This window comes from Rhopilema esculentum, chromosome 14 (genome assembly GCF_057945365.1).
Source record: "Rhopilema esculentum isolate cy_ngs chromosome 14, ASM5794536v1, whole genome shotgun sequence".
Classification (NCBI taxonomy): Eukaryota; Metazoa; Cnidaria; class Scyphozoa; order Rhizostomeae; family Rhizostomatidae; genus Rhopilema; species Rhopilema esculentum.
In genome coordinates this window covers 4,112,448-4,128,758 of record NC_142828.1, presented here as the reverse complement: position 1 = coordinate 4,128,758, position 16,311 = coordinate 4,112,448, and the positions used below count along the sequence as shown (strand labels likewise).

The window sequence follows — 16,311 nt, the reverse complement described above, 5'->3', positions numbered from 1 at the left end:
ACATTACTCTCCTATCTTCCTGTTTAACTTTTGTCAATAAAATTAAGCCATCGAAAACAATTCATGAAAAAATGCCTTACTCATACCGGAAAGCAGTGCATGTCTCGTCCAATACAGAACACTTCAATTTTGCAATCCTTGAAAATATCCCAGGCCCAGTCCTAACATGGCTATACTGTCGATTCAAAATGCATAGAACTTTCTTCATTGACTTTACAATTACATTTCCAACGCATTGCTAAACTTTCCCAGTACAGATATGATTTGTGACAACCATGTTATTAAGGGTCATATTCTGAATAAAAGCAGTTGAATTACCAGCGAACCCCTCTTTGCTTACGGGCCCAGGGACAATTGCCCCTTGCTCACACACTCGATAAGCGTGTAAATGAGCTATTAGCAGCAAAATTCGCTTTTTAAACAGAGAACCTTTCAGACTTTTTTAGAATTCCTTAAGGGACATCTATTCAAAGTCTACTTGGTTCGAATCTCAATTTCCGCCGACACCTCTGTGTATTTCTAGCGAGCCACTGCGTTATGATACACTCCAGCCAGAATTACTCGATATTGAGATTTACATCTGTGAAGATAAATTGAATGCCATCTCATTGACCGTTAGCAGTAAATACAAGAGTGAATACTAATCAGATAACGAGCATCATATAAAAATAAAGTACAATAAATAATGAAGGTAGCCTTTAGATCAGATTACGGAGGCACGTAAACGTTAGTTAATAACATGAGGTCTGTGACTTAAGTTTGTTTTCTATTGAAGGCAAAACTTTTGTATAGAAGGTGAATGTGTTATTTTTGTGGACACACAAGTTCTTGCCTTGGTGCTTTTAGGGAAAATTGCCAGGGTTTTGTACTAGAAATATACTAGAATTGTTGAACAAGAGATCTCCTTTTTAAGAAATTTTTAGTCTGGTTACGGTCCAGTTTCCAAAACAATCAGCCGTAAATCTCCACGAAAGTGAATTGAAGTGCTTATGATCGGCGATCTACTGATCTGGTACCCATACTCTCAAATCAAAGGGCAATAAAATACTCCCAGATGTAAGATTTGCGTCACAGGTGTAATATAGAAGATGAAATGTTTTAACTAACATGCAGCTAGGGACATACACTGATACATAATATTTCCCTTGCTGGGGCAAAATCAGCGATTTCCTTTGAGACTATAAGACGCCTTCAACAATTCTATTTATAATTACAGACACTCAAATATTCGACGATAGCTGCACAAAATCAATTTAACCATAGCATGGGTGGGAAGAAACTGTATTACTTAAATACAGAAAGAGGGTTAACTGGGTCTAAATTTAATAGTTTGCTTTTCAGTACCAGTGTTAATACAATACTAAGGACCAGGGTTAACCAAAAGACTGCTTCTAGAAGAGCACTTATAAATTTCTGGAACATTTGAAACTGATTTTCAACGCTGCAAATTTTGCCAAAACTTAATTCTGCTAAATATGAGGATGCAACATACAACATATCTAAATTAAAAATAAGAATAAGAAACTCAGAAGAGGAACATTAGTTTAAAAATCGAATTTTGCAAGTGGTAACCTTAAACGTCCTCCTGAGATACGCGATTCACCTAAGTTCAGTGCATTTCTATGCAGGATTTATAACGACATCGAAGTATATATGATTGACATTTTGACAGTTTCATCTTGGGGTTCACTTCCTTATGGCAATGCTAAGTCCGTATAAGGCTCTTCTTCTGTTAGACATATGAAAGCGAATCTAATAGCTAGAATAGATAGTCAAGTCCTAGAATGTCTTCCTGTGAATTGCACGAACTCCTTCTTCATCGTATTCTTTCTTGGATACCCACATCTTCTTAAAAGTGTCTAGAGAGGCTAGAATGGAGCCACTGCAAAAAAAATTAAAGATTGTAATACCTGAAAGCAAAGTATTCAATTCTTGGGCGTTGCTTAAAAGCACAGACTACAAGTGAAAGTCGTTGAAACGTTCAAATCAAGTGATCGCAGTATCATTTACACAAGATCAGGAATACTATTTTCTCTACGCTTCCCATTTTAAACCCTTCCATCTTCCCTTCAGAACTGTGAGTTCCTCCCTCCCATCCACCAATTACATTATTTTTCGAATCAGCGTGCCTGCATTGTATAATATTATTGTATTTATCCCTGGATAGTCCTGTGCACAAGAATGGAAAACAGGCAAAAAGCACCAATAACAATACAGGAAAATACTGGCAAATAACATCCCCTGTCGCTTTTAATTTCATCTCCCAAACATTACAACTTAAAGATGTCTCAAAATGAATTTTGCCTCTCTCCAGACATCATTTTCTCCGGACAAAATTGCAACATAGCTGTATATTGTAGCACAGCAGGCGAAATAGTTCCTATGAAAATGTTGGGCCTTAATATACGATTAAACCATCAGTAAAAATACAATTGGCTTCAGTTCATGAATTATAATGAAGGATCGCCTCTAAATGAAATTAAGTCATGTTCTGCAACTCAATAAGGTAAGAAATTGTTGGCAACATTAACATAAAAATCAACAACAAAATTCATGCTACAGTTTAAGTCGCATAATCGAACAGCCTGACAATATTTTCTATTGGTGTTTGCTGAATTCTGTGTTTAGCCAGTAAATGTCGATCAGACTTACCCTATCCAAGTTGAATACAGTCTTTCTTGTGGTGCTGATATCTGAAAAATAAGAAATAAATGAAATAATAACAGTAATTGTACACAATTATTCATAAATAATACATAATTATTCCTATGAAAGAAATATGACTGAAACTAGTAAGGTGCGGACAGCAAGTTCTTTCAAAATCAAGAAGTTCTGGGAATGTATAGACGTAAATACACTAAAATTCCCATTTCAGAATAATAAAATTGATGATCCTTTTAAATTGCTTGATGGTGCCATGGAGCGTGAAACTCAGAGTAGCAACAAATAGCCGCCCTGTTATATACGCCAAAAAAGTGTTCTGTTGATTTGCTTTGACAGCTCTACTTATACGGAATCGCGCACTTCATGACTGACCGGTAAACAGTAATTTTCATGTTTGACAATCTAGATAAATGTTCAAAAATCGCATTCTTAAGTAGCATAAAAAATAGCATAAATCAGAATACATACTCTTATTTTGATGTCTTTTGGAGCAAGCTTCTTGATCTCATGCAGCAGGCGGTCACCAAAACCTTTAGATTACAGAGGTTATGAAGTGAATAAATTGATTGAATGAGAACTACAATTAATTAGGATTTTCATAACACGCGCTGAGACAAGGTAAAGAAATTTCATATGCATTAGAGAAATAAGCAGAAGCGTTGGAGGGCGGTAGGTGCGGCAAGGGCCCAAACAGGCTATGTATAATACGTGAATCGGGGTATGTTCTAAAGTTGAACCGCAGTACCCAAAATTGATTGACAAGGATAGGAAGCAGACATCAAATGTTCTTTTTAAACTGGAAAATCAAAAATTGTTAACATAGTTTTTAACATTATATTTGGAAGCAAACTATGACAGCAGAATAAAAGACAAAGTTTACCTTTGAACAGTGTTGATCCCCCAGAAAGGACAATATTTGAGTAGAGGGTTTTCCTCAGATCCATGTCAGATTTTCGTATGGAGTAATGAAGCACCTGAAAATTAACAAAAATGCAAATTGTACCACTTAAAAAAACACAATTAGCAGTTTATACCATTACACATCACATAGCAAAACCCGTTACAGTAGCAGGGCCTTAGAACAAAATATTTTTTCTCGCATTTCTGGGTCTGAACACATCCTTTTTAGCATAAAAATCTTATCATACTTCCTAAAAGCTCTTTGAGTTCTAAGAAGAAAAGTCAATAGGCAAGCGGCTGACGTAAAATTTGGTCCTCAAAAGTGCCCGGTCTATCTAAAACTACCCTGGATCGGTGACAGTTCCCTACGTTTTGAAAGTCAAATAAAACAGGCCATTGCAAATTGTTTCTTTGCAGTCAACCCACGTGTTGTTTATAGTACGAAAAGGCCCTTCCGTCCATTCAAAAGGACTGCGTTCCTGCCACACAAACAAGTTCCGTTGTATATATGAATTTACGTGCCAGTGTGATTCTGGCTACGTAGGATGCACCACCCAAAGATTGGAGGATAGAATAAAACAACATGTTCCGTCTAGTATTAGAAACAAAACTCGTCCCCAAAGCGAACAGCCACCTCGGTCTTGCAGATCTAAAAGTACAACTAAAACCTGCGATTCTGCTATCGTGCAGCATTTACTGGAAAACCCAGATTGTGCAAAAAACTATAATGGCGACATGTTTCGGATTATTGGTAAAGCCTGATCGTCGTTCCACCTAGCAGTTTTGGAATCTATCTACATAAGCACGATAAAACCGCTACTGTGTAGACAAAAGGAGTTCGTTTTCACCTTAGGACTCCACTGGTAACATTCTAATAGGCAAGCGGCACTGATTGGTCAACCTCAACAGTTATGTGCTCGCGCTTCTGATTGGCCTATTTCGATCCACAAATGGGTAGATATATTCCTAGCGTAGAGTTTTCACCTATGTTCTAACGTTTAAAACTCTGAAGAGTGTCAGAGGAAAAACTTTAGTTTATTCAAATGTTTGCTTTTTTCAAAGCCATTTTCAAGAGGAAAAGTCAGAATTGGTATTGTTTCTGAAGGACCAAAGGCTTGGTAAAAGATGAAGTGTTAATTATCACTGTAATATTTGAACTTGAGCAGACCTTGAAGACCTTGAACAGACCAGCAAGAGTAACCATAGAAACAACAGTTTGTATAAATGAAGCAGGTCACTGGGGTAAATAATTCTGTCGCTCCCTCATCGACTAACACAAAGATGCAATTTGCAGTTAACATCTACTCAAGATAGCAGTAAATCATCGCCATATTCAAAGTATTTTGAAGTATTCCAAAACAACATTCCTTAGAGCAGAATGACTCCATTTTCTTATCTCAAAACTTTTCAAACTTGCTTGATTTATCGAAATAGTAAATCACGATTGAGTTTGATTGATTAAATGATTCTTCTTTCTTATAGCACACAATTTCTTGGGAGATGACAACAAATTAAATACAATTCTACAATGATCTCTGAGATACAGAATTGGTAAGTTAAAAAAACTTTGAACTAATTTTAACAGCACTGAAACTACGCCATGGAGACATGTCTTCTTCATAGCAATGGCATCTGAGACGCAAAAAACATTACAATATTTGCTGAAAGATAACACAATAATAACGAATATTTGAAGTCATTCGTTACCTGATGCAGGCCTTCGAATTCTTCGCCGATGAGATCTGGACGGAACAATAGTTCTGGTGCTCTGTATCGTGCAGGCCCAACCTGTCGAATGATAGTTTATAAGAATAAAAACTGAGGTTTATATTTAGGGGGTAAACAATATTAAATTCTACTGAAATATTGTCTTAACTAAGTTGAGCAGGAATAGCTATCATTTGCCAGTGGTTTAAGCCTAGTTAAATTGAAATAAATTCGTGGCAAAGTTCTACATACATTAGAGAGGGAACTCTCAATTTCTCTAAACAAAGATACCTAATTATGATAATTTAATCTTATCATGATTTTTGCACTGCTTATGATTACCTACGTGTCTTAACTTATTCACTAAATAAAGTTAGACATGACTGGGTGACTTGAAGCTGTATTCCAAAATCATTTAAAAAGGGTGGCTATTTCCAAAAGCATAGACAGATATGAAAGAATTAACAGAAGTCAATTTCTGATAGCCTACTTCTTCTACTTTACGGTCTTGCTGGCTCAAATTCTCGTCAAATATGGAAGGGCAAAACCGAATAACTGAATTTTGAGACGTTCCGTGGAATTTTTCATTCCGGATGGATACTTAGAGGTTTTTGTACGCGCGAGGGCTATACACAACTTAATTGCGCAGGAACAACAAACTGGCGTTAGAGAAGCGATCGAATTGTTTTTGATGGGATAAATTTACGAATGGGGCTTTGTAGCAAGATCGTGTGCCTCTTTTATGACGTAGTTTATCACAGATTTATATTCAGAAGTTTAAAATGAGTGGTTTGTGTTTAAACATTAACCTTGTAATTGTCAGTTAACTGACTGGAACCTCATACTTGATAACGGGCTATGCTCGAAACGCTTTGAATAAATTCGTTAATTTTTCGTGGTACAGTTTACTTAAATTCACAGTTTTATTCTATTACATACAGCACGCCAGCTAGTATATGACTGGAACCTCGTTCACATTATCCAATTCCTTGCCTTGAGATCAAGTTCTCATGACTTAAGGAAAATTTGGAGATTTTAAATACTCGTTTCATAAATCCAAACAGGGAACATGCAATCTTTTAAGCTCAATTCTTGAATAGCCACATTTAAAACTTGCATGGGAATAGTGTACAATGGGTTACAAAGATTGACTCAAAAACCGAATTTGTAACTCATCATATAGTTTGTCACCTGTCATATCTACCTATGTCGTTTAAACTGATCAAAACCAAATATGGCTTTAAGAAAACATAAGACTTAGAGCCTGTAAACATGTTTGCGCAAGCAAAATGCGAAATAATTAAAAATAACAATGAAAGAAAACGACGAACCTCCAGTATATTTCCATCTGGCAAAACATATGCAGATTTTTCAGCCTCTATCGAATCTTCTTTTTGTGGATTTAGTGACAAGAAACAGACTCTCTAAATAAGCAATAGTTCAAAAATGTTATCATTATAATAAGGGGGAACTTTGTAATTTTAATACGAGTATCCACAAAGAAAATTGCCTACAGAATTGGATGCTGGATATAGAAATGCTCACCCAAAAAGACAAGCAGGAGTCTACATTATGCTTCTTGCTTAAATAAAGTTAATTGGGAAACCAAAAACTCCTTTTCATACCTCTTTTACTGTTTTGACTATTTCCTGTTCAGCTGTGGTGTGAAAGTTCCAGCCTTCTCTTCTTAGCAGAAGTTTCAAGTACCTGGTAACATCTCTGTAAAAAATAAATAAGGTAACATAGTTGATTATTTGCTTTTGTAAGATACAAAAAAGCAGAAAGCCTAGTTTAAAAATACACTAAATAAGATGTTAAACAAGCCTGCTTGTCATGAAATTGATCTTATTAAAACTAACCACTCTGCTTATAAGGTTATGCAGCCAATAGTTAATCCCATGCAGAATATTACCTAAATTAGGGGTCATTAGAAAGCAAAACTTCAAAGGTAGTTTGTAGATAACTGAGAGGGTAGAACCTGCTCCATCAACTAGATATGGTCACACATCAAGATTCATATGCTGGAATTACAGGGCACTGACAACTCTCCCAACTTTAAATGAAATTTTGGTTGAGTCTGTGACTCAAACCACAGACGATTAGATCTGTTGTCTGTGTCCCTAACCAACCAGCCACCACCATCACACCTATCATCATATGTGTATAAAATCTTCTTATGTTCTGGGACAAAGAAGCTAATGCCATGGCTTTGAATGACTGTATGCAAAGAAAGCTAGGAAAAAGGCATAATTGCTTGTGCTTGCATAGTCCTCTTGGTCTGCAACTGACCCTAGATTAAAGATAAAGCTACTAGGTACATATCTTATTACCTTCCTGCTAAATCTACCCTCATGATTGAATGGGGCATTGCAAATCCTTCAAATATGGGGACTGCATGTGTAACACCATCACCAGAATCTAATACAACTCCAGTTGTCCTACCAGTAGCATACCTGAAAAAAAAACATATGCTAGCTACAAAAACTAAAACTAACAAACAAGCCCTACAAATGATAAAGACACAATAAAAGGTTGATACATTAATAAGATAAATCTGATAATAGCATCTTTAAATCTTAAATTTAAGTCACTTTTTAAAACTTAAATATGGCTGTACGACAAATAAGGCCAGCAAAAAAAATTTAATCTCAGGTACTTACAAACTAAGGACTGCTTGTATTGACACAAAGAGAGCTGGAACATTGAATGTTTCAAAAAAGATCTAGAAATAAGCACAAAAACAATCACATATAGTTCATGTAAAGTGATATTTTGTGAATATGAGCCTAATAACTTTAGATCATATAAAATTTTCATAATCAATTCACAGGAAAAAATTTGCTAGTATGAAATTTTTCATATAATTAAAACACAGATCTACCAACCTTTTTTGAAAGCATTATTTACATTACATGCTCTAAACTGTAATATTTTTCAACTCATATTAATCACAAATATTAATTTTAACTTAATATTCTTTGAGGAACCTTTTTTAAGAACAGTTCTTCATACGGCTACCCCTTTGAAAATTACATAATATGCAATGAAAAAGGTCACATCAGTTATAAAGCATTACATCTTTATCAGTCTGTAAACATCCAAGAAATACAACAATAACATTTAAAACACCTCTGTAGCTTTTTCTCTGTTTCTTCTTGGATTCAGAGGGGCCTCTGTTAACAGTACTGGATGCTGAAAAATGAAATAAACCATCAAAACTGGTAACAGGTATAAAAGATGTTATGGTTTGCAAAAAGGTAAATAAAAAAACTAAGAAAATGTGAGTTAAGCAGCATACTGTTAGAAAATGGTTACCTCTTCAGAAAATGTTTGCAGCTGGTCTTTTGAGTAAATATACTAGAACAGAGAAATAACGTTGGATCAATGAGAATGCAAGTCAAAAACGTGTAATGCTATTATGAGAAACAGAATAACCAATCATTGGAGAAGAATCAGCAAAATGTCGTGATATTTAAAACTTGAAAAGGAAGACAGCTGCATGTTTAGCCTTTCAAAACAGAAATTACATAGCAAATCTTTAAAGAAAAATAGTTGATGAATGGCTATTGCAGAACTCAATACCTGCCATATTCTCTCCATATCATTCCAGTCTTCTATTATTCCATGCTTGAAAAGATTGAAGAAAAAGATAAGCAGAAATGACAAATTCTTATACACAAAAGTTTTTAAATCATTTATACACAAAACTGAAAAATCTGTAATAATCCTCAGGAATGAAGAGATGAGCATTACTATAGAAATCAGTATTGTACATCTAAGTAAAAGACTTTAGTATTTAATGTCCTTTGAAATACTTTGTCCTAAAAACACACAACATGAAAAAGTGACTTGGTAGGGGCCTGGAAAGTCTGAAAATTGACAACCAATAAAGACAAACAAAAGATTAGTCATGATTTTGCCTGTGATGGCTTTTGCATTCTTTGTGCTGTTCTTCTGAGTCAAACAACACACATATTACCCCATGAAAATAGGTAACCATTGGATGATGGATATATTTGTGGCTTGATTGACATCATTCTAACATGGCATAAAGATCACAGAATAACTGGAAGTGTTACATTGTTTGGCAAATTTTGTGTGTTTGATGTGTCAGAATGAGCTATTTCTAAACAATTTGAATCTGCATTTGTAATATGTCTTTAAATTATTTCAATTTACCTCCATGGGATACCGAATGTTAAGCAGTCCTCTGTATTCCTGGAAATAAAAACAAAAAAATAACTCCTATTTACTTACTTCACAAAAATGTTTCATTGAAAACTTTGTAAAAAAAGTCCAAAAAAGTATAAATGGTATCTTAATCTTAATATTTATACTTTCATTGTCTTTGACAGTTTTTTTGTCAATGCAATATTTATTTTAGCTTTTTTATTCTCTACTGAAAGGGTTTATTATAGCAATTTGTCAATAGAATTGAAATCAAAACTACATATCTACCTCTGCTTTTTTTCCAATAAATATATCACCTTCTAATGCACCAGCCATTACTCTCACATGTTTTGGTCTCCCAATGCTATTAGGAAGGGAAATCAATTATCAATCTAAAATATTGACAAGTGCTCACAATATGTAATTTGTATTTAATTGTATCTGTTTCTACCCAGCATCTGAAGGTAGTTTTAGGACTCTGAAAAGCTTTTGCTTATCGAGCACAAGCAGTGTCCTGGTCCTTCCTCTCAATGTGACCACACCTCATGATTCCCTATGCCTGGAATTACAGAGAGCTGGTGACTCTCCATACTCTGGGTGAAAGTTTGGTAATTTCAGGGACTAGAACCACAGACCCTTGTGTCTGTAGTCAGCGCCTCTAACAACTGAGCCATCCTCAAAACTTATAGGTATAAGGCACTTATATCATATATTGAATTATATAAAAATATAAATAGAAATATTAAATCAATTCAGGTTAGATGAACTGAAGAGTACTGATTTAGTATTTTCTTGGTGTTAAGCCCTACAGTGTAAGCGAGTGCTTATTAATATTGATCAGTGTGTTTCTCTGTAAACATGTAATGAGAGGTATAATACTGTTGGTAAGTTTTTGGCTCCTTAATGTCTTTGATAAAGCCTTAGTTAACTCTTTCTGTTGGAACTGTAGCAAAACCATATCAATCAAGGGTTAGTGTGGGTCATTTTTTTCAGGACTTAGACCCACTGGCATTGTCATACATTAAATACCTAAAATTTGGTGCCAAAAACTTCAGTCATATTTTTTATATTTATATTTCTGTGAAAACTCAAAAAATTTTGGTGGAGATAAAAACAGTTGACAGTGAGTTTGCAATGATTTGGATCACAAAACCTAACAGTAGGGTTAGAAATAATCGAGAGAAATTATGAACAGCCATTAGAATCATCAGTTTAGCCCATAAATTCTAATTTCTTGAATGTAGAGGGTAAGAAGAAGAAAGTGAATATCTCATTTTTTGATGACAAAGGAGATCAAAACTGAACATGATATGTTGTGGATGTATAGTAATGCTCAAACAATATCAAGGATTTGTTATCTTTTTTGTTATCTTGAAAGTCCATCAGTGTAAAATAAAATTTTTCTAGCATTTGAAAATTTGGGTTTTAAAAACATTTGGTGGCATTAATTTTCAGTTGCCCTGCTTCACCGGTACTTAATGTAGCACAAATCTATATGGTACCAATGCATAGCAATACAATGGAAGTTCTCATGTTTTAAAAATATTGATGCCCAGTGGCATTCTATAAAATATTTTTCAAAATGGCTTTGAAAAAAGCAAACATTTTACGACATACTAAAAGCTTTCTCGTCAGACACTCCTCAGAGCATAAAACGTCAAAATAAGGTTCCGAAAGAACACGATGATAAATATTTTTCATTAAAAACTTACATTCTTAAATCAGATATTGATTTGAGGAAATAAACAACAGTCAAGAAAGCTGTCATTCAAACATTTTTCATGCTTTACCCTGTCTCTATTGTATCAGTCCAGTTTATAGAGAAAATTTATAGAGAATTAGAAATGTAAGTGATAATATTAGAAAATGGTAGTTACTCAACTACTATTGAATAACAATAGAATAAACAAAAAATATCCTGCTAATAATGAAACATTTTTTGGTTGAAATATAGGAATTCAGACTCAAATTTGCAATATATGGCATAATATAGAGCTACTCACAAACTGGGGAAATTGCATTTTGGAACTTGATCACCGGCGAATCCAGCTTTAATAACACCAGAGCCCTGCACGATTTAAAACACTGTCAAAATTAATTTGATCACCTCAATACTACACAATTGAAGGCTCTTACCAATTGAATTAATTCTAAATTTGACATTGAATATCATAATGGTTGCTTTACTGTGTTTGATGTAGAGAATCCATACAATTTTATAACGTTTATGAGGATTTTTGAGCCTTTTTAATTTGAATCCTCGAGGCCCTTGTCAGCATCACAACAATGATAAATGGACTTCATCATCTTGCCAACCTCCAAGAAATAAAATTACTTATACATACATTATCGATGACGACTGGTTGGTTTGCAATGACACCGTAGCTGTCCATTTTATTTGAAACGCAGAATATACTATTTTATATATTTGTAAATCATTAGGACAAGACCCTGCCCAGCATAAAAGTGATGAACAGTCTCGTTTTCGTATTTACCCGAAGAAAAGTCCCAGTTGAGTTGAATTTTCGATATGGTGGAATCTTGCGAGGATTATCGCAAAGCATGCAAAAATACCAGGAAAAGCAAAACATTTCAATTCATTCTAGGCACGATAAATAACAGCGAAACGAAGTATCATACAATACTTTCGACGGAAAACTTTCTGAAAATATCTAATTTTAAGTCTTTCGTTTGCTCTTGCCCTCCCCATTTTTCCAGCTCGCATCGAAACCCCTGAATTTTATATAACTTACAATCATTTTCTAACACTCAAGTCTAGTTCGCCTTCACCACATAATCACATTCCAGACATATCCCATACACATTTTGGTAATTACCTAGGTGGCATGCGCAAGCGACCATTCAGTGCCGAAAATCGAGCTTTTTTAAAGTTGTTTGCCCAGCATTGTCTCTTATAACGCAAAACCATAGAGTTGTCAAGTGATGACGTCACAAAAGTATATTTTTAGGATTTGTGAAATTTATTGCTATATCCTGAAAAAGTATCACGAAATACCTCTAAATCTGCAAAATCAGTTAAAGGTATCAAGAATTGGTTGAGCTATGACCAGATGAGCACAAGCTCTGGCCCCATCAAACCTCTGTAATTTGGTCTCAGTTCATAAATTTATGAACTGAGCCAAAATAACAGTAATCCGTTAGCAAATTTCTAATCTTCTATTTACCATAGCTCAGCCGATTTTTGATAAATTTAACTGATTTTGCACATATGGGAGTATTTCGTTGTGTTCTTTTATGTCATGTGGTCAAAATTCTAAAATTCTAAATGTAGTTTTTTCGTGACGTCACACTTGAGAACTCTATTCGATTTTCGCGGTATATGTTCTGAGTCGTCGAAGTTACGGGTGGGCAGCTGTTGGCATCCTCTGGGGTATCAACATTTTTTCCCTAAAATCAACATTCAACGTGAAAAGTACTTGAAGAAAAATTAATGGGAAAAAGGAGTAAAAGCAGAGAAAATCGCTTTTAAATATCAGAAGTTATGTGTAATAGAATTTGATTTAATGTTGTTTGAAGCAAATATGGCGGGTGTGGTGGTAAAGCATTCTGGGAAGTAGCCCTGAGCCACTTTTCTTGGATTGTTATACTTGATTAGCAGATTGATGTGTATTGCGTAAAAGACAACCCCTCCTTGTCCTGATATATTTCTTCTTTTCTGTACTTAGGATAATCAGTTTGCTCTTCAGGCCTAAGGCACAGCCAAAAAAGAGCGCTAGGAGAATAACGAGTTCATATTGAAACTGGCCACGTGGCTTTATGAAGGACTTGACGAATGAAAAAGTTAGCTTCAATTTCAGTAACATCGGAATAGGGATGCATTATCGCTTCCGAAATCTGCTAAATAATATACAAGATCTCAAGTTTGTTAGAAATATTTGATTTTCTAGGATAAAACTCTCTAACTCTCCCATACAAATCATTGCAAGATTCTGATTTCACTAATTCAAGGCCAGGCTCTTGCTCTAAAACGAGCTGTAGGGACTTTACATGGCTCTGTCGCCTCTTTGAACAGATGAGACAAACTAAAGAGAAGCCCAAGTTTCAAACTTTGAGCTTTTATTCCCGGTGGACATTTTTAAGCTTTCAACAACTTTCGTAGTTTATATATATATTAGCTTTGTTCTGATACTTAATCCTAATTTTTCATATTGTTTGAAATGTTATCGGTTCAAGTCATATAAATAATATAATTAACTTGATTTTTGCTTAGACAAAATTATTTGCTGCTTTTTATTCTGCCTGTTTCACAGTTTTCTAACTTATTTGTTGATGTTATAGTCTTTAATTTATTGTTAATTCTATTCAGTTCAAAATAAATTTCTAAACTTCTCTTAAAAGTAAAGGAAAACAAAATATAATTGTAATGTTATAGTTCATATTAATCTTTATACAGATAATTATATTTTAAACTTTTGTAGCTTATGATTGCTACTCTCAGTTTCGCGTTTTTATATTAAAATTTGCGTTTCTATTTTTATCGTGCTCATTTCTGTCTTTTCTATTTCTCCATAAATGTCATCCTTTTTTTCTTTTCTTTTTATAAATGGTCACTCTATATACCGTCAGATTTCCTTTTTTAGTCTGATAAAATGCAAGGTCAAATCACATCATCTTTACTTATTTCATGTCAATCGCATTTACGTGCTGTTCATTTCAGATCTTGTTCAACAATTTACTTCGATTAGTTGACATACTTAAAGAGCTCCTACTTAAGAAATTCCTCTCCCTATACAAAATTGTGCTTCCATTATTAATTTTCTCATCATTTCTTTGTCATCTGTTGCTTTTCTTTCTTATGGTTAATTGTATAAATTATCAAATGTTCCTTTGTTTCTAGAGAAAATTGGGAATCAAACTAAAAATAAACTGAACTAGTAAAACATAGCTTTGATAATGATCCATGGTCATGATAAGGAGTGTGTGGGGCATATCAACACTCTGTGGACATGCTGCATAACAAGTAAGGTGTTATAAAAGACGATAATACAGTGAACGAATAAAATGAGTACCAAAGTGAAATAAATAAGTTTGATAGCTAAATATATAAGCAGGGATTTATAAAACTTAACGTGTAAAATTTCAATATTTATACATATATAAAAGTCTACGTGTAGAATTTACTGTATGTACTTATGAACATATAAAACTATACGTGTTAAATTTATATACTTATAAATATATAAAATTTTACGTATGAAACTTTGAATCTATCACTCCTTACTTCTCCTGAAAGAACATCTTTTAAAACTTTGAGCAGGGCCCTTTTAACATACTAACTAAGGGGCAATTGCCCCTCCAGCCCTAGTGACTTTCCATTGTTTTAAACAAAAGGCTGTTGTCATCCCTTACCCTTAATATAAACAAAGGCTTGCCTTTGCAGTTAACTTCCCTTTCACGGGGGCCTCGTGCCCCCAGCTCTTACGTCTCTGGCAAAGATGCCAGGCAATGTTCACACACACGGATCGATCATCATTCAGGAAAATGTTGTACCATAGTTACGTCATAAGCGAAAAATGTTGTGTTGGTGAGCGATGAATAAAAATCCCAACCAAAATTTGTCAATATTACACCGTTATCAAAATATAGAACTTGATATTCTGCTTTTCACTTGCACATAAAAATCATTTCTAGCATTGTTGAGGATTCGAGGCATTGCAAGCACAAAATGCCGTAGAGGTCTCACTGGAATTTATTTTTTGTTGGAAAAGCCTCCTTATTTGGAAAAAATAAACAGAATCATTGAACAAAGGCCTATTGTTTAAGAAACAATGGTGTCTTGGCTCTTTTGAGACAGGGGGCTGCTTCACTGCCAAGCTCTTGCGGTCTAATACTTGATATTCCTGTAACGTAGCATTTCCATAGAAACATAAATTGGTTTTGATCATAGAGATCTTTGTTTCTGTTTGCTTGATACAAACTTTTGGAACCTTATGACTTCATAGCGCTTTTCACAATTCAGTAAATGCCAGGGTGCTTGAAAACCAAATAACTACATTTATTCGACTACAAAAGTAATTCTATCATTACTGTCATTTTCTCAACCTGAATGATATAGAAACTTTTCCAGAGTTTGGCATTCATTCGACCCGTATTTTGACGTTTCAGCAAATTCCGACAAAGTCATTGGAGAACATTTTTTCTTTAATCATTTTTAATCAATGACGATTTGCGTTGCCCCTGAGAAACAAGGACTGTGTTTGTACTTTTACATAATATTTTAAGACGCAAATAACAATAAATAGCGATGAAACATTACTATATTTCAAATATGCTCTTATTTCAACGAATCTTTGGCAGTTTCATATTATGAAGAAGGAGTATGCGCAGAGCAAGGTCGTGAAACGGCTTGGCTCAGGACTTGGAGGCAATACCTTTTAAGAAAACTTTCTGACGTCACGCTCTTCAGATTCCTGGTGAATTAGGGAAACGCCCCTTCATGAAATAAGTATGACGTCATGGAAAATTCCTAACACATTTAGCTGTTTTGCATTAATTCATGATGCTTTACTAAAAAATTGTGAAAATAGACGAGGGCACCCGTTTCATTGCACTTTAAACAAACAAACATTATCTTTAAACAGGTATTTAAACAAGGCAACATTTTTAATATGGTGTCGTATTTATACGGGCTCGTCAGGGTCCCGGCCGGGCCTTTGACCCTATTTCCTCCCGCTCTCAGCGCCTGAGAACGAACCCGTCAATGAGGGTCTCCCAGGGGTTTTCGGGGACAAGGGAAAATGGCAACAAATAGTACAGGAACACAGGAACAACTTAAATTTCCCTCTTAGAGCATGGGAACACTATTACTAGTTTAAGGGAAGAAGAGAGCATTTTTGTTCTATTTTGCAA

The 16,311-nt window shown here is 34.6% G+C and overlaps 1 protein-coding gene across 1 annotated transcript; it reads right to left on the bottom strand.

The window, feature by feature from the left end:
• Window positions 1-649: 649 nt before the first annotated feature.
• On the bottom strand, window positions 650-11,944 carry LOC135696510 (alpha-centractin). The gene is made up of 16 exons (XM_065215917.2): window positions 11,787-11,944; window positions 11,445-11,509; window positions 9,730-9,805; window positions 9,451-9,489; window positions 8,854-8,898; window positions 8,587-8,628; window positions 8,401-8,463; window positions 7,932-7,993; window positions 7,602-7,724; window positions 6,897-6,990; window positions 6,603-6,695; window positions 5,272-5,352; window positions 3,545-3,638; window positions 3,133-3,194; window positions 2,653-2,693; window positions 650-1,882 (listed from the first exon to the last, which is right to left on the bottom strand). Exons 1-16 carry the CDS (start codon window positions 11,832-11,834, stop codon window positions 1,780-1,782), a joined length of 1,131 nt encoding a protein of 376 aa, XP_065071989.1. The 5' UTR covers window positions 11,835-11,944; the 3' UTR covers window positions 650-1,779.
• Window positions 11,945-16,311: the final 4,367 nt, after the last annotated feature.

What these genes read in the sequence shown, in the direction of transcription:
- LOC135696510 (XM_065215917.2), bottom strand. Translation starts at nt 11,834, where the DNA reads ATGGACAGCTACGGTGTCATTGCAAACCAACCAGTCGTCATCGATAAT. An exon ending in AAATGCAATTTCCCCAGTTT is followed by an intron (nt 9,806 to 11,444) that starts GTGAGTAGCTCT and finishes CCTTCCTAATAG; the next exon opens with CATTGGGAGACCAAAACATG. An exon ending in CTGTATTCAACTTGGATAGG is followed by an intron (nt 1,883 to 2,652) that starts GTAAGTCTGATC and finishes TTTTTTTTGCAG; the next exon opens with TGGCTCCATTCTAGCCTCTC.